Consider the following 18,815-nt stretch of genomic DNA (forward strand, 5'->3'; position numbering starts at 1 on the left):
TCAGGTAGTGAAATCCATAACTGATTGTGAAGAGCTCCAAAAGGATCTCTCCAAACTGGGTGAGTAGGCGAAGAAGTGGCAAATGTGGTTCAGTGTTGGCAAGTGTAAAGTGATGCACATTGGGACGAAGAACCCCAACTTCAACTATATGCTGATGGGATCTGAGCTGTTGGTGACTGACAAGGAAAGGGATCTTGGGGTCGTGTTAGACAGCTCGTTGAAAGTGTTGACCGAATGTGCGGCAGCTGTGAAAAAGGCCAATTCCATGCATGCTAGGGATCATTAGGAAGGGGATTGAAAATAAAACTGCTAACATTATAATGCCCTTATACAAAACTATGGTGCGGCCGCACCTGGAGTACTGCGTACAATTCTGGTCACCACATCTAAAAAAGGACATTGTTGAACTGGAAAAGGTGCAGAAGAGGGCAACCAAGATGATCAGGGGCCTAGAGCACCTTTCTTATGAGGCTAGGCTACAACACCTGGGGCTATTTAGTTTAGAAAAAAGACGACTGCGGGGAGACATGATAGAGGTCTATAAAATCATGCATGGTGTGGAGAAAGTGGATAGAGAGAAATTCTACTCCCTCTTGCATAACACTAGAACCAGGGGTCATCCCATGAAATTGATTGCCAGGAAATCTAGGACCAGCAAACAGAAGTACTTTTTCACACAATGCATAATCAACTTGTGGAATTCTCTGCCATGAGATGTGGTGACAGCCAACAACCTGGATGGCTTTAAGAGGGGTTTGGATAACTTCATGGAGGAGAGGTCTTTGGACGGCTACTAGTCGGAGGGCTGTAGGCCACCTCCAGCCTCGGGGGGGGGGGGTGACTCTGGGTACCAGTTGCAGGGAAGTAACAGCAGGAGAGAGGGCATGCCCTCAATTCCTGCCTGTGGCTTCTGGCAGTATCTGGTGGGCCACCGTGCGAAACGGGATGCTGGACTAGATGGGCCTTGGGCCTGATCCAGCAGGGCTGTTCTTATGTACTTATGTACTGAGTACTTGTAACTAAAAGCTGAGAGAGCTTCAGACAGAAGCAGTCTGTAGTATTTTGAATAGTTTCTTTTTCCTTTTTTTTGTTCTTTGCAATTTTAACATCAAGTATGAGAGAGTGCTACTATACTGGCAGAGCTGCTCTTGCAGCCTGAGGCACCCCAGGTATTATTGGACTATGACTCTCATAATCCCCAGCTGCAATAAATTGCGGTTGGAGATGGTAGGAGTTGTAGTCCAGCCACAGTATGAAGGTCTCGGGTTGAACATCCTATTCTAGATGGATTAATATATTTTTAAACCTCTCTTTTCAGATTGATATGAAGTTATACATTATGTCCTTTCTTGCACCCAAAGATCTGAGTTATTTGGGAAGCACTAGTCGCTACTGGAGGCAAACTGTCCAGGATCCCTTGCTGTGGAGGTACTTTCTCATTCGGGATCTCCCTTCTTGGCATTCTATTGACTGGAAATCGCTCCCAGATGCAAAGATATTTAACAGATCCTTTGCTGAGCTGCATGATAGTTCTCCAAGGGACTACATGGAAGTGTAAGTGTCCTCTACATTTTTTTTTAAATCTTTCGACTTAAATAGAAACATTAGGATGTTATGCTACATTCTGATTTTAAACATCATTGCGAACATGATGGTGAATATAATTTCTGTAAGCCAGCAGGCTGTAAGCCACTAGTTTGGTGGGATTTTATTTATTTATTTAACAAATTACTATACTGCCCAAAACTTGTGTCTCTGGGCAGTTTACAATTAAAAACACAATTAAAACAAAATTTAAACATTAAAAAAAATTATAACTTAAAACAAGATTAAAAATATTAAAACAGTAAATCTAATTAAAAGCCTGGGTGAACAGATGTGTTTTCATTGACTTTTTAAAAGTTGTCAGAGATGGGGAGGCTCTTATTTCAACATATTTATATAGCACCCCAAACTCACTGGGCGGCAAATTAAAACAAGATTTAAACATTAAAACAATGTTAAAATCTGTAAGTCTAATTAAAAGCCTGGGTGAACAAATGCGTCTAACATGCAGCACCAACGGTGAGCAAGGCACTATATCTCACATGTGAAAAACAAACTTAGCTAAACCACAGGTAGGAGTCATTTCATTTTCATTTTATTCCAGTAATGGCAGAATAGGGCTACATGTAGGGAAATTGCCTTACTACTAGTTTTAGTAAACACAAAAGCCCTAATCAGACATTATGTTGTACCTACTTTCAGATTTTAATTAAATTAATTAATTATACATTTATATACTGCCTATTACTGAAGTAAACTGCAAGGCAGCTTACAACCCCCCCCCCCAAAACCCCCAGATTTAAAAACAGCATTAAAACATATGTAAAATCTAAATTAAAACAACAAATCAGTGAAATTCAAACAAAAGCCTGGCTGAAAAGATGCGTCTCCAACTGTTTCCTAAAAACCATCAGGGATGGAGCAGCTCTAATCTGAACAGGGAGTGTGTTCCAGCCCCTGGGCAACCACATAGAAGGCGTATCTTTGAGTTGCCACCAGGCAAATTGGTGGCACCGTAGGATAAGCCTACTTTGATCATAATAGGTGACAGGGTTCATAACAATGTCTGTAAACACATGCATGTTTCTATGTGAAAGACTTGTGTAGTAATAGTAAGGCTTTAGGGGAGGACTAGGCCTCACTTAGAGCAACTGCTGGGAGGATGGGCCTTTCCTAATAAGGGGGAAAGCTCGGGAAAATCAAAACAGAAAGGCCAATCCAGAGGACAGCCATCAGCAGAAGAGAAAGCTTTGTTCTCTGTTTAGTCTGTCCTAAGAGTGCCCTGCAAAGGTGTAGCCACTACCACTATCACCACAGGGGTGATAGGGTTCAAAGAACCCAGGCCGCCGCCCCTCAGGTGCTGCGCCTCGCAGCCCCAATATACCCCCTGCGTCTGAGGTCAGACGCGGGTGTGTGTGTGTAGTTTAGCTCCTGAATGGGGCCACGTGACTAAATGGCCAGCGCTACATTCACAGCATGACCAGGAGCGGCTCTCCCTGTCTAGAGGCAGGGTGAGCCACTTCTGGCCACACTGTGAATGCAGCACTGGCCTCGATCTAACTCCTGAACTGGGCCATGCGGCCCCATTCGGGATCTAGACCATGCCCCCACGTCTGATGTTAGACACGGGTGGTGGTGGTGGCTTACCACCCATGTCTGACATCAGACATAGGGGGCGGGGCAAGGGGGCCATGGCCGGACACCGGCCGCCACTGGCCTCCCTCCGCAAGTGGTGCCTGAGAAAGCAGCAGGCTGAAAAGCTGCTGGGGAATTTGGAGGTTGGAAACAGCAGGAAGGCCCCTGCCAGTGAGTAGTAGAAGAATAGGGGGAAGAATAGCCTTGGGGTTGTCTTTTAACGAAAGGCGGTATATAAATGCAACAATAAATAAAATAAAAATAAATAGGGACCAGTTCAGTTAGATGCATGAGGGAATTTATTTTCCTTTATTGTATTGCTTGCATCTGAGTTGTCTGGTTAGTGAATCTCTCTCTCTCTTACAATTTGCTTTATGAAGAGACAATTGTTCTTATTGCATACTCTTGTTTTTATTTTAATGTAATAATAAACTCTTGGTGAAGTGTGCTACACTTCATTTTGCATGTGCCTTAGTCACATGCCTTTTGAAGGCCTAGGACAGTTCAGCCCTTCTAGGAAGGGTTTTGCTATACACAAATTATACAAGTGTTGAACAGGGCTAAAAAGAACCTTAAAGGTCTTTAAGGCATGGCATTTTAAAGAGTTGCAATACAGATGTATTGTGGCATAAGCTTTCATAGACTAGAATCAACTTCAGCAGATCGAGGCATGAAATGTTATCCCCATTTGGCAGATACGAGAGTGTGAAAGGTATTGTTTGAATGTTTTGTGTGATGTGCTTTTGGAAGTTAAACAAGGGCATATCTCTAGAATAAGAATTACTAAATTTTAGTCTGAAATGTATGTTTTGGTTCCTTACATCCTTTACAGCATATGGATGAGAAATTTTTAACTTTCACCTTTAAAAGCTGCATCCTATTTCAATGAAGCTATATCTTCATTGTATGTCATTCACATTTATGATAGTTAGTTTTAATAACCAAAAGTAGAATAAGCTAAAGATAGGAGCATAGGAAACTGTATTCCACCGAGTCAGACCATTGGTCCATCTAGCTCAGGATTGTTGGCTTCTCCAAGGTTGCAGGCAGGAATCTCTTTCAGCCCTATGTTGGAGATGCCGTGAAGGGAACTTGGAACCTTCTGCATGCAGATGCTCTTCCCAGAGTGGCCTCATCGCCTAAGGGGAATATCTTACAATGCTCACACGTGTAGTCTCCAATTCGAATTCAACCAGTCTAGACCCTGCTTAGCAAATGGGACAATTCATGCTTGCCACCACAAGACCAGCTCTCCTCCCTAGTTGCCTTGATAGCTACCGTGAAGTAGTTTATCAGATTTCAGATGGACAGGCTACAGAGCATTTTGTTCTGTTTCTTGCTACACCATGCTGCAAAGGTTCATCTTCATTTTGTTTTGCTTAGGGTAGTTTCACTATTCTTCCCCTGTTTGCTCGTGGTGCATTGGCTATTGTGCTCAGTTTCTTTCTGTTATCCTAGATTTGGCAGACATAAATACTCACACGTCTCTACTGTTGCATACAATGGTGCATGAGACTGTAAGCAAATTTAAATCCAAGCCCTTTCTATTTAATATGTTTATATCCTGCTCTTCCTTGAAAAGTTGAGAGCAGCTTATAATGGACTCATAAGCCATATTCAGACATTATGTCGTGCGTGCTTACAGGTATATGTACTTGTACACCTGTACATGTTTTTGTGTGAATGACTGTATGTGTGTTCACTTTAAAAGTGAGATGCAGGGTGCGAATAGGAAGTGTACTACTGTATTATATTGAACATAACATTAATAACTATACGCACATACAGAATTGTACACATGTTCACTATACTCAGATTCTGTATGTTCGCTGTGTATGTGAACAGGGCTCCAGTGTATTCCCATTCTGGCAGAGCTCAGAACCAGTGTTCCCTCTAACAGGGATTCCCAGATGTTGTTGACTACAATTCCCATAATCCCCAGCCAAAGGCCATTGCAGCTGGGGATGCTGGGAGTTGTAGTGAACAACATCTGGGAATCTCTGTTAGAGGGAATACTGCTCAGAACCCTGTTCAGTGGTTATGGAATCTGGGGGTGCTCTACTTGTGTACAGCATCCCCAAGAGTGCTTCTGCAAGCTCTATCACTGCACAGATGTACTCTGAAACCCTTACTCTCCGCTTCGCTGTTACAGCATTGGTCTGCAATGCTGTACCCCTGGAGAGATCCTCCCTGTGATGTGGGAGGAGCATCCCAGTGCTCTGATCATAGGAAGAATCCCTCCACAAAGTGTATGGTGGCTTGTACCTTTAAAAAAAATATACTGTACCTTTAGGAGAACTGGGAGTATGGCCAGCGGGAAGGAGGCAGTGTACAAAAGGAAGTAGCAATGGGGGACGCCTAGACTCGGCAGAGTTGCTAAGCTAGATTGCTGCTGTTTTAACTTGAGATTTGCTTTCAATAGGGCGGTGGTATTTTACTCCTGCTTCCATTTTGGAGACAATACAGTGTTGGTCTCTGCAGATAAATACCATTAAATACAAGGTGCTGGTTATTACCTATAAAGCCCTAAACAGTTTAGGCCCTGGGTATTTAAGAGAACGTATTCTTCGCCATGAGCCCCACCACCTGTTAAGATCATCGGGAGAGGTTCGTCTGCGGTTGCTGCCAACTCGTCTGGTGGCCACTCGTAGAACGGCCTTCTCCGTTGCTGCCCCTGGATTTTGGAATGCGCTCCCTGTTGAAATAAGAGCCTCCCCATCTCTGGCAACTTTTAAAAAAGCACTGAAGATACATTTATTCACCCAGGCTTTTAATTAGATTTAGAGTTTTAATATTTTTAAGAATTGGTTTTAAATGTTTTAAATGATTTTAATTATAAACTGCCCAGAGGTGCAAGTTTTGGGTGGTATAGAAAGATTTTAAATAAATAACATAGCATAAGGAGAGCTGGTCTTGTGGTAGCAAGCATGACGTGTCCCCATAGCTAAGCAGGGTCTGCCCTGGTTGCATCTGAATGGGAGACTTGATGTGTGAGCACTGCAAAGTATTCCCCTCAGGGGATGAAGCCGCTCTGGGAAGAGCAGAAGGTTCCAAGTTCCCTCCCTGGCAGCATCTCCAAGATAGGGCTGAGAGAGATTCCTGCCTGCAACCTTGGAGAAGCCACTGCCAGTCTGTGAAGACAATACTGAGCTAGATAGGCCAATGGTCTGACTCAGAATATGGCAGTTTCCTAACAGAACAGAACAGTGGCAGAGGGGAGGGGTTCAGAGCATGTCAATGAAAGGGCAGTGCTTTCGGCCACGCTCCTGGGGGTATGTGGGGGTCCCCAGATTCTGTAAAGACTGAACAAGGCTCAAGTCGGCTCCCATTTAGGTTCTGCAGTGCTACAGTATCAGGTACTCTGTCCTTCACCATTTGCAGGACCCTTTAACAAGGTTCTCAATCATGCTGAACCATATCCTTTTTACACACAGATATAAGAAGTGCTGCTCCTGGCGTAGAAGATGTCTGAACTCCAGCTGGCCCACTTACAGAGCCATGACATCCTTCTTACAGTCACTGATCACACAAGCAGAGCCTCGCTTTGCCATGTTTGGCCCGGGTTTGGAAGACTTGGATGAATCTTTGGTGCATAACATGATGACTAGGCCAGAGATTTTGCCACTTGCTGGCATCCCTTCTAGACAAATTCATGGTAATACACGTTTTAATTTTTTAAAAATTGATTTTTAATATTATAGCCTCCATATCTTGTTTGAATTAAAAGTTATTTAATGGAAGAGAAACCTTAATAGCTGGGTCATAAAAGATTTCCATCCACAACTTTGGCCAGACTGGATAACCCGAAGAGACCATATAACATCAAACTTAAAAGAACTGCACTAGCTGCTGATATGTTTCTGAACAAAATACAAAGTGCTGGTTATTACTTATAAAGCCTTGAATGGATTGGGTCCAGGGGACATAAGGGTATACCTCCTTTGTCATGAACCCTCCTGCCTATTAAGATCATCTGGAGAGGTCCATTTACGGCTACCACCGGCTTGTTTGGTGGCTCTTTGGTAATGGGCCTTTTCTGCGGTTGCCCCGGGGCTCTGGAATGCACTCTCTGTTAAAATCAGAGTTTCTCCATCTCTGGTGGTTTTTAAAAAGATCCTTAAGACACACCTGTTTTCTCAGGCTTTTAATTAATTTCAATTTATTTTATATCATTTTAATGTTTCCTGTTTTTATATTGTATTTTATGCATCTTCTGTACACCGCCTAGGGATGCACATGTCAGGTGGTATGGAAATATGATAAACAAACTTTGGAGAGATGGAGCCACTTGGAGCATGTGGTACAAGCCTTGATGAACCAATAGTCTTGACTCTGCATAAGGGAATTCTTTAAATCCTGTAATGACACATTTCCCTTATTTTGTATGGAGAAGTATTCAAGGGGGAGTTCATGTGAACCCACACCTGAAGTTTGTGCAGCCCAGAAACTGGTTTATTTCCTCACCTGGCAGTAAAGGGCATGGTCTGAGGGCACCCCGTACATCCACCTTGCTGAAGCTAAGCTGGTCTAAGTCTGGTCAGTGCCTGGATGGCTGACCACCTGGGTCATGTAAGCCATTTTTGGTTCCATGATGGGAGCAAGGCAGGCTATTAATGAAATAAATGATGGAATAAAATGGCTCTTTGTGAGAACCATGCCTTAGGGATGTGCACAAACCTGTTCGGAGGTGCTTTTACGGGCCTCCAAACAGGTTTGAACACTGGCTGGTTTGAATAGTTCAGCGGGGGGGGGTGTACTTACCCCTCCCTCCGCTTTCCCCCCGCTGTTGCTGGCTGGAAAACTGGTCTGGCAGGGGGGCAGCATATCTCCCTGCCGCCCTGTCCACTCTTCAGACCAGAAGTAGGGAGAAGTAGTGAATGCGCATGTCACGTGCGTACCAGATGTGCATGCACACATGCCCGACATGCACACTCGCTTCTTCCATCTACTTCCGGACCAAAGAGCAGGCAGGGAGGTATGCTGCCACCCTGCCAGACTGGTTTTCAAGCCAGCACCTGCAGTTTTTCAGCCAGTGCCAGCAGGGGAAAAGCGGAGGGAGGGATGCGTGCACCCGACCCAGCCCTTAAAGTTATCCCAGCCCCTGCCCGTTCCGTGCACATCCCTACCAAGCCTGAGTCATAAATACTCTATTTGAACATCGGACATGTTCAAAGGTCCTCTGTTTCCACAAAGAAACAGAAACAAATTCTAGACTTGTACTAATTTTGTTATGCCCACTCTCTTAGGGCATTCTGTAACTATGGCAGGACTTGACAAATCTTCTGCGGATCTAGCAGCCAAACAATGGACCCTTGACAAAGTTACCTGATTTCCTGATGGACACTTAAGGTCATTCACACAACTGAATCCGTTGGTCTTGGGGGGGAAGGCAGGAACTTTCCTGTCACAAGATCTGGAGCTCGATGTTGGCTCCACCGTTCATATGCCCACATGAGCACTGGGTCGGCAAGCAGCAGAGCCGGAAGAGGAAGTCCTCTGGCATCCCGCAATGCACCACACCAAGAGTGGTGCAGGCAGCCTGAGCGTGCACAGGCTGCCTGCCTGTGGAGATGGGGTGGGTAGGGTGCCATCTACCCTTCTACCCAGGGTAGAAGGGTAAGAAACTTGGGCCATCTGGTTGTGGAGTACCAGGATTGGAACAGATGCTGGCACTTCTCATGACTGGCTCTACTCAGGAGGAGAGGGTAAATGGGCTTCTCTTTATCCCCTTTACAAGTAACATTATTAGAACAGAAAAAGAGCTGCCTAGGGGACGAATAAATATTTTATCAAATACTCTGCCACTGAATATACAGACACCGTGGTTATGTTTCTAGGTGCCATGGCTGGATTTGTCAAGCCCTGAGTAATGGATTCAAAAGTTGTTGGCTATGTGGGGGTGGAGGCAACATCTCTTTGATATGATTTGATAGCTGCATGGTTCATTGGATCATGGCTCTTGTCAGCATAAAAATATGTCCTTAATTTTGAATGTCATATTATTCAATATGAATAATCATTTTATTTATTAATTATCAAATTTGTATACCACCCCAAACTTGCGTGTCTAGGCAGTATACAGAAATAATAATATTTACATTCATAATAATTATTCAATATGAACAACAACAAGCACTTCAAATAGAAGTGCTTGTTGTCAGATCTCAAATTTTTATATCTCTTTTTTGGTCTCAGGGATTGGCTCGGGAGTCACATTCTATTTTACTAACCAACAGAAATTCAATATTCTGACACTGTATTCAAAGACCAGGTAAGATTTATTTGCTGGGGAAGGGAAGGGGAGACGTAGTTGATTCAAGAGGTCCTCTGTCAGTGCAAGTTTCTTTCAAGTAATACAGGAACATATGACTTATATACCAAGTCAGACCATTAATCCAGCTAGCTCCTAATTTGTTTTAAACTATTTTATTTTTTTCATTTAAAGCAAAATAATATAAACACTATCACATAAAACAAACACAAATGAAATCCAGCCTTATTAATATTTAAAAGGGCACATTAGATATCCATATCATTTTAGACTTAAATATTTCACATAATAAATATCATCTTTAACCACTCTGGCCTGGTATAAGTAGATGTAGGCCTGTCAATAAAATTGAGAAAAGAAATCCAGCTTTCTGAAGAATAATTTTTATCTCATATTCAATGAGGCTTTAATTTGCTTATCCTGACCACTAGCAGCTCTCCAAGGTTTCATGCAGGAAAGCCCTACCTGGAGATGCCAAGGAGTGAACTTGAGGCCTTCTGCATGCAAAGGAGATTCTCTGCTACTAAGCTATGGCCCCATCCCTGAAACCTTTGGCTGCATTACTCTTGCCATGCACTCAGCAGGAATGTGTGCTTCTCAAACAGTTCAGCTCAGCTCATGTGCCTACAACACAGCTGAAACAGAGGCTGCATTCTCACAAACAGAAGGTCAACCTGTTTCTGGACCGTACCACTTCAAACCGCAGATGGGGGCTCACATGACAGAATCCTTCCCCATATGAAAACCTCCTTGTGCATTAAAAACAACAACTGGTGTCTCAGGGAGATGACTTTTACCCTAGCCTTCTTCCTGACATGCTAGTTTTTTGTGTGCAGGGAGAATTTAGTGTGGAGTAGTATTCCATCATGCAAGCAAAGCTCTGCAGTCTGTACAGTCCAGGAACAGGTTTACCACCTTGTTTATGGGAATTAGGCCTAGGTTATATAGACTACATTTGAACAAGTTATCCAAGGGCCAAAATAGACAACTGATCAATTCTAGCCTGTTGATTACAGTCTAGAGCAGGCCTGCTCAAGTTAGGGCCCCCAGCTGTTTTTTGGTTTGTTTGTTTTTACTACAACTCCCATAATCCCCAGCCACAGTGGCCAATAGCCAGGGATTATGGGAATTGTAGGCCAACATCTGCAGGAGGGCTGAAGTAGAGCAGCCCTGGTCTAGAGCGAATAAAAATGGATTGATTGAAAGCTAAATGATTTATTTACTACAGCATGCTGTCTGGCCCATCTCCACTCCTTCCTAACACACCAGTCCTTGAGTTCTTTAATTCTGTGTTATCTTATTACTCCCTTGCATATTATCTGAAGAAAGTGATTGTTGTTATCTTTCCAGCAAGGAAAGACGCAGAGCCAGAGAAGACAACTCCAATCTTGTCAACAAGATATTCTGCGAAGATCATGGTCCTGATGGGACAACTCAATACAAACTGATTGAGCACGTTAAAAACATGTGCAGTCATGTTGATGGGTTTATTTATGTTGCAGATGCTGAAGCTCATAAAAGTAAGGAGATCTGAATGATGCTTGGCACAATCTAAAGGAAGTTTTAACCCTCGGTTGATTATGCTCCATTTGAGAAGCTCAAAATAATACAGCTTCTGGTTCAGTGTTCTGCAACTCCATCTTCCAGGTCAAGATTGATCTTAATGAGGTTAAATCGGATATAAACATAGGAATCTGCTATATACTGAGTCAGACCATTGGTCTATTTAGCTCAGTTTTGCCTTCACAGACTGGCAGCGGCTTCTCCAAGGTTGCAGGCAGGAATCTCTCTTAGCTCTATCTTGGAGAAGCCAGAGAGGGAACTTGAAACCTTCTGCTCTTCCCAGAGCAGCTTCATCCCTTGAGGGGAATCTCTTGCAGTGCTCACACATCAAGTCTCCCATTCATATGCAACCAGGGCAGACCCTCCTTAGCTATGGGGACAAGTCATGCTTGCTACCACAAGACCAGCTCTCCTCCTAAACACATGTGGGCTAGCTGTGTCTTATTTAATTAGAAATCTAGGAAAGATCTTGTGTGTTCAGCTGCTATGCTTTTTACCCTACAAGACATGGAAGGAACAGGTTCTGATCTCGGCATCTATGGACATAAAGTGTACATACAGTATTATGACAGCATTTTGTGGGGCCTGTTTGACCCCTAGCACTGTAAGTGCATAGTACTTTCATTTTCCCATGCAGTGCAATAGGCATTGTTGATACCGCAATATCTGTACTAGTGAAAAGGGCACAATTATGAGAGGATGGTGGATGAAACACCACAGGGAATTCAACCTCATTAAGACAGATTCAGACCTGGAAGATGCACAGTACTGAAAAAAAAAGCTTTTCAGTTTTTTCCTTCTCAAATGGGGCTGATCCCACCCCAGTGTTGACTGATGTTAAGGTGCAGAAGGCAGTGAAATATACAGTGTTCTTTGCAGGACACAGACGTCAAACTGAATATGCTCAAATGGCAGCAATGCTTGATCCTGCTCTTGGACCTCCAGACAGACCTCTGCTGATCTTTTCTTGCATTTCTTCTCCTGGGATTGAACGGATTCCTTGTGTTTACATGGCACATCAACTGCAGCTGGACCTGCTCAGTCAACCATGGATGGTATATTTGTTCATTTGTTTTTTTTCAGTATCTTCCCTCTTTTTTCAGTTTCTTTCCTCTTACATTGTGAAGCTAATGAGCAGCTCAGTCAGCTCTAACAAAAAGAAATACATATAATTAATATATGGAATTTGTCTCTACAAGATGTGTTGATGGCCACTAGCCACATCTTTTGCAGTATGTACAGCTATCATATGTACAGAATGTCCCTCTTCCAGGCAATTAAAATAGTTTTATTTTTAAACATGCACATGTGCACCAATAATTTTTTTATTTGAAGTTTTCCAGTTTCATATAAGACACCAACCCTTACCTCCCTTTTGCTTTTACAGATTCAGGACACTGATGCTGCTACACTAACTGGACTGTTGGATGGAATTGAATGGCTACTGGAAGAATGTGAACATAAAAAATAGCCAGTAATCAGAAATGCTTCAAGTGACAATTATTTTTGTTCTTAAATGCCTGATTTACAAGCAAATGCTGCTCTCCTTAACTGGCCATGGTTTGGCAAGAGACTCTTTCTTACTAACAAAAACAAATTCTGTCCTAATCAAAACTATTTAGAAGGCAGAGAAGAGGGGTGTGATTGTGGTAGTATTAGGCTGTTCAGTACATGTTAGAATTTCCAGCTTTTGTGCAATGCAGCTCTCCCATCAGAACACTGCAGGTTCCACTGCTCAACTCAAGTTCAAGGTTATGAGAAATGGGTAATGGTTAACTGTGTGTGTGTGTGTGTGTGTGTGTGTGTGTGTGTGTGTAATGGGAGACAGATAGATGAGAGTTTGCTAATAGTAGCTTACTGCAGTGGGCACACATAACAGCATAGGAAACTAGTAATTGGGTGTCATCCGCAAACAGAGCGGGTCAAGCCAAGGTCACCAAAGCCAAAGCTCAGGAGCCAAGAACCAGTCCATTCAGAACAGGCAAGGTCAAGGTCAAACAAGGAGGGGTCAGAAGCCAGAAATTCAAGAAGAGCAAGCAACAAGACAGAACACATCCACAACAAAGTTGCTTCAGCAAACAGCAGAGGCAAACTGAAGCTGTAAATACAGAGCCAGCAATACAGTCCTGCCCAAGCCACATCTTAAAGGGGCCATGCTCTGTTTCCCAAGTGCTGGCTGCAGTGGAACTGGGTAACTGCTGGCGGGGATAGTGGTGCCTCTGCTTCATCTTCAGAGAACAAGGGAAAAGGAGTGTTGAGGGGGGGTCAACAGGTACAGGTGTTTCTGATGGAGGTGATGGCCCCTCAAACCTTACCTCATCCTATGGGTCTTCCGTCTCAGGCTCAGGGTTTGTGAGGACTTCTTCTCCTCAGTGTCAGGCTCGGGGTGAATGGCCACTTCATCCTGAGATGCTTCAGGGGCACACTTGGGCTTCATGCCATGGGGAACTGGTCATCTGCATATCCATGTTAGGTGAGAGCTCCACCAAAGAAAGGAAGTAGTAGAATTCTCCTTACCAAAGGCAGGCATGTTACAGATGACCAACTCCCTGGGGTGGTTGTTTATATGTTACCATGATAAGGGAAAGGGCCGTAGCTCAGTGGAAGAGCCTGTGCTCTGCATGCAGAAGTTCTAGATTCAGTCCATGGCCTCTCGATGCAAATACACCTGTCTGAAACCCCAAAGAGCCTCTGCCAGTCATTGTATGCAGTAATGCTAGATGGACCAATGGTCTTACTCAGTATATTGCAACTCGCTATGTAAAATTACTGGCTAACATACCGCCAGTGCTCTGTCTGCCTTGCAATGGGATATGTGCACAGTTGCAGAAGAGTGCTCCTGCACTAAATGCAATAATTGCACAGACACAGTTGTGCAATGGATGGCCAGTAGAAATCATGGCCATTCATCATACATCAGCATCTGCACTGTTCTTTGATCTGAGAGGTGGCTCCTCTTTCCCCTGTTGGGATTTAAAAGTTAAAGCAAAGAACTTGACAGAATGTTGGGAAATTGTAGGATTTCCCACCCAATCTGACCAACCCGACAGTTTGGGGGGATCATGTTGGCTCTCCCAACAATTTTCCTGTCTGGTCCAGTCAGATTGGATTGGATACAACCATTCTCAGCATGCACAGGCCTAGACTTGAACTTGGGCCTCTCCAGTCCTAGTTCCACGCTCTAACCACTGCATCATGCTGGCTTTCCAAGGGGATATAAACTCTGTTTGTTGTGATTCCTGGCAACTTGTGCATTGCCTTGAGTTTTTTTAAATTGGTGGTATATAGAGGCATTAAGTAAATATAAGTATGATGGGTGTGAATGGGTCCCATCAAGATGTCTGCCTGCAGTTGTTATTCACAGTTCACTGCCACAGTCAGTATATGACTGTGGTTTAAGTATGTTGCTTAAACCCTTGATGACCTGGGACCTACGTAGCTAGAGTTGGCCCACTAGTATGGTGTGGTGAAGCAGCTGTCTCAGGTTGTGGGTTGGCAGAGGTGGAAGGAGGCGTGCTATTCTTGCTAACCTCCAGCAACCACCTCCACACACCATGCCCCCCCTCCTTATGGGGTGGTGACAGTGCCAATACTACAGGGCTGCTCAACTTCGGCCCTCCTGCAGAAGTTGGCCTACAACTCCCATAATACCTGACTATTGGCCACTGTGGCTGGGGTTATGGGAGTTATAGTCCAAAAACAGCTGGTGGGGGCTAAGTTGAGCAGGCCTGCAATACTACCCCGACTCCCTCATTCTCATCCCTTCCTACCTTTCAAACAACAGGGGACAACAAGATTCCTGTGTTCTGGAGATAAAAACACAATAAATCAGCCAATAAATACACAACCAGTGTTCCCTCTAACAAGGATTCCCAGATGTTGTTGTCTACAATTCCCAGAATCCCCAAGCAAAACCCATTGCAGTTGGGGATTCTGGGATTTGTAGTCAACACCATCTGGGAATCCCCGTTAGAGGGAGCACTGTACACAACATATCCTTTCCCCTTGATAACACAAAATTGTTGAAGATGCAGAGGGCAGTGAACAGAGTGGAAAGAAATGAGGTGGGTTATCTAGCCCACAATCCACTCCTTCACTTTCCTCACTGTAGCAGATTAAAGCCTTTGCCTCTCAGCAAGCTCATATGAGCAAAAGAAATGCTGAATCATCCCTGCTGAGCTTCTAAAACTATTCTGTATTATTGGTAAGTTCAAAATGCTGCTGCCGCCACCCCCTCCCCCTTTTGTCTACAGAAATTCTCTGGGTTTGGGGTGGGATAATCCAGGAAAAAAACCTTTCTTAGTTTGGCACTTGGACAAGTACAAAAATTTTCCACGTGCAAGCCTACATGTGGTGAGAAAACTGATAGTTGCTGAACATTTGAGGACATGTTTGCACCAGAGAAATCCCCCTTCGGGCCCCCTTTTCCTGAGTTAAAAACCAACTTGGAGAGGCTTGTAAAAAGAAAAGAACTAAAAAACCAGTTTTATTCAATTACTACAGACCTCTTACGTCTAAGGCTGTCTCAGCTTTTAGATACAGTTAAGAATACTTAGTGGGATTACAAGAATAGGTTGTCTTAAAAAAAACTCTTAAATGTTTACAGAGGCTTTTGCAACACCCTAGGTTTATTGAGTGTAGGCTAGTGTTTATTTCAATTACATTGCAGGTAAACTATAATAGAGCAGTATCATGAATATTCAAGACACAAACACAAAGAAATATAAGTTTCTAATGCACAATCTAAACAACCTGTTCCTTATGCTGAATTCCCTTTTCCTTGAACTGAAGGAACTGAACTTCCTTGAACCCAGTTCCTGAGGAGAATCAAGTTCCTGCAATCCTTTCTGTTAAGGATCTACAGAGTTATTCCATGAGAGAAACCTCCATGCTGGCTTTGACCATGAGGGAGCAAAACGCCATTGCCCCTCACTAAGCCTTTCTGCACATGCTTCTCTCCAACCAAGACTGCCCTTATTGTTCCCAGATTTCCCAGCAATTGCTCTCCAGGTCCCACCCACCTGATGTACTGATTGGCTGCCCTGGAGTTCACCAGCGTGTCAGTCAAGACAAGGGTTCACTTCCTGTTAACTCTTTAGGGGGAGGGGAGGCTGATCACTACACTCACTCTGCATCCCCCACCCTCTGACTTTTCAAAAACCAGACAGTAAGAGTGGGGGAAGTTGGTGGAAGAGGTGCTGGAACAGCAGCAGGAGGGGAAGGAGGAGGAAGGCACTTCCCCATCACTGTGGAAGAGTGCTGCACTACACACTGTGCTGATGGGATGTGGGGGAAAGAGTGGTGTGTGATATGTGTTGCCCACCACCAGAGATGGGGAGCAGGCACCTTCTGCACCATTTCAGGACTGATTGGCTCTTGGGCTGGGCATACACATAACGTAGACACCTCTCCCTTTACCATACCAACCCCTTGCCACCTCTTCACCTAATCAGGCCCTGCTTCAGATTCCATCAGTGGGTGTAAACTGAAGGGGATAGGGCCATAGCTCAGTGAATGAAATTCTGTTTTGCATGCAGAAGGTACCAGGTTCAATCTCTGACATCTCCAGGTAGGACTGGAAAGACTCCTGGCTGAACCCTGGAAAGTTGCTGCTGGCCAGAGTAGACAATTCTGAGCTAGATGGAACAGTTGTCTGACTCAGTGTCATATAGCTCCCTGTGTGCCTATGTAAGAGCTACTGCTAGAAGCAGGGACTTTGCAGTGATAGCCCCCGGGGCTTGGAATATTAGCCCAGTAGAGCTGGGGTAATGTTTTTCTTTGCTTTCTTTTAGGAAAGATGATAAAACTCTTTAAATGTATGAATTCCTTGATATGTATGTTACTGATTGTATGTGAATGTTTTCTTTTGTACATTGTATGCCATTTTGACTTTTTTTGTCAAAAAGGAAGAGCATCATTTTAAGCACTGTAAATAAAATTTCATTTGGAGCTCTGAGCTGGCATGTACGTTTAATTTATTCTGAAACAGATAGACATAGCAGTGAAGAATGACTGTTAGGCTACACCCATTCCTTTTTAAAGTATAGGAAATGTTAGAAAAGGAATTTGGATTATAGCACAATTTAGAGGCGGAGTGTATGTCTTCTTTCCAGCCACAAGACGTCGCCTTTGCTGCATAGAAGTAGAATATAGTAAGTGTTCCAGTTAAGGGATTTTTTAAAAACAGGTTTTAAGACAACCCGTCTCCTGTGTCCTGGAAACAAAATAGATCAGCAAACATATATACAAAGTGTAGTTTTTCTTTTCATATCCAAGATAAGGTAGGTAGGTAGGTAGGTAGGTCTGTGTGTGTGTGTGTGTGTGTGCTAATCCATTGTGCCCTGCACATGTGGGTTCCTATCCCACCTTCTTCAACTCTCAGTTTTGGGTGGAGAGCTGGTCTTATAGCAGTGAACATGAATTATCCCCTTTGCTAAACAGGGTTTGCCTTGGTTTGCATTTGGATGGGTGAGCACTGTCTTCTGTAAAATATTCCTTGGCGGGGAGCGGGGGGCATAGCTTAGTCATAGAGCATCTGATCTGCATGCAGAAGTTCCAGGTTCATCTCCCTGGCATCTCCCAGTAAGACTGGGAGAGTCTCCAGCCTGAAGCCTTTGGAGAGCTGCTGCCAGTCAGAGTAGACAGTACTGAGCTAGATGGACCAATGTTACGAATTGATATAAGGCAGCTTCCTATGTACTGTGTGATCTATTACAAAGATAAGGGCTGCTTTATGCACGCCAGCTCGGGAGGCAAGCAAAGTTTGCAAAACTAACTTGCAAAGATGTTCAGATGCATCCAGGAGAGACTGTTGGTTCCTCTTAGGACTTGAATAAGCACAAATTCAGTGGAAGAGAAGATGCAACATTTCTACCAGAATCGGTTAAATTGAAAGGTAAATGCAATTTCAACCCCAAATTAAGCATGGATTATAATCTGTATTATTCTAAAGACATGTAACATAGAGGTAGTACTGAAGGTTAAGCCTTACACATTAAGTAAGGCCTTTCACATGATCATCTGGGGTGGTTTAGGGGAGGGGAGGGAAGAGCTCCGATCCCAATCCCAATCCTCATACACAAGCAGAGCCTCCCTAAGGATCTACTTCAGGGCTGCTCAACTTCAGCCCTCCTGCAGATGCTAGCCTACAACTGGCTACATCCCTGGCAATTGGTCACTGTGGCTGGGGATTATGGGAGTTGTAGTCCAAAAACAGCTGGGGGCCCTAAGTTGAGCAGGTCTGCTCTACCCACTCCCCCGACAATCAGGCTAGTGCCTGCTCCAGTATGGAGGAAACTGAGCTGGGTCTTCCAAGATATCCCACAAGGCATTGTGCACACAATAGGGTAGTAGCCCTCAATACAGCAGCAACTCTTCTCTGCCTGGGACCCACTTTTAGTGGAACTCTCAGCATATGATCACAAGTCTGAGGTATGGGGGCTCCTCTTTCCCTCCAACCTAAGCCCAGGGTAGAAAAGTGAGGGCAGCCAGATCCAAGCGAGCTGGGTTTGCAAGAATTGAGTGGGTTCACACGTGCCTGCAAACCTAGGCTATGTGCCGGATAGCCTCCTCCTGTTGATTGTGTGTATGGCCCTATTCTCTAGAAGTACTGAAACTTGCAGGACTTAATATTTAGTGTTTAATTATCTATCCATCTATCTATAATTCAGCTCTAGCGAGAATTTGCAAGCGAGGTGAGGGAGAGAGGAAAGCAACGGCGGTGGAGAACATAAGGCCAATTGACAGACCAGCAAATGGGCAGGTGGGTGGGCAGGGAGAGAAAGCGGCGGCAGAAGGGGGG

General features: G+C 44.1%; 1 protein-coding gene across 5 annotated transcripts in view; it reads left to right on the forward strand.

The window, feature by feature from the left end:
* The window catches only part of FBXO4 (F-box protein 4), a 27,610-nt gene extending 10,640 nt beyond the window's left edge, over positions 1-16,970 (forward strand). For 4 of the 5 annotated variants that reach the window (XM_053300609.1, XM_053300610.1, XM_053300606.1 and 1 more), the window contains exons 2-7: positions 1,319-1,554; positions 6,615-6,835; positions 9,376-9,451; positions 10,802-10,971; positions 11,882-12,069; positions 12,402-16,970. In XM_053300609.1, coding sequence (XP_053156584.1) covers positions 1,319-1,554; positions 6,615-6,835; positions 9,376-9,451; positions 10,802-10,971; positions 11,882-12,069; positions 12,402-12,485 — 975 coding nt within the window. In that variant the 3' untranslated portion in view covers positions 12,486-16,970. The remainder of the gene's footprint in view (positions 1-1,318; positions 1,555-6,614; positions 6,836-9,375; positions 9,452-10,801; positions 10,972-11,881; positions 12,070-12,401) is intronic. The other variant, XM_053300607.1, reaches the window with a different exon arrangement.
* The last annotated feature ends 1,845 nt before the right edge of the window (positions 16,971-18,815 follow it).

The sequence above is a fragment of the Hemicordylus capensis genome, chromosome 2 (genome assembly GCF_027244095.1).
Source record: "Hemicordylus capensis ecotype Gifberg chromosome 2, rHemCap1.1.pri, whole genome shotgun sequence".
In the NCBI taxonomy this organism is placed as follows: domain Eukaryota; kingdom Metazoa; phylum Chordata; class Lepidosauria; order Squamata; family Cordylidae; genus Hemicordylus; species Hemicordylus capensis.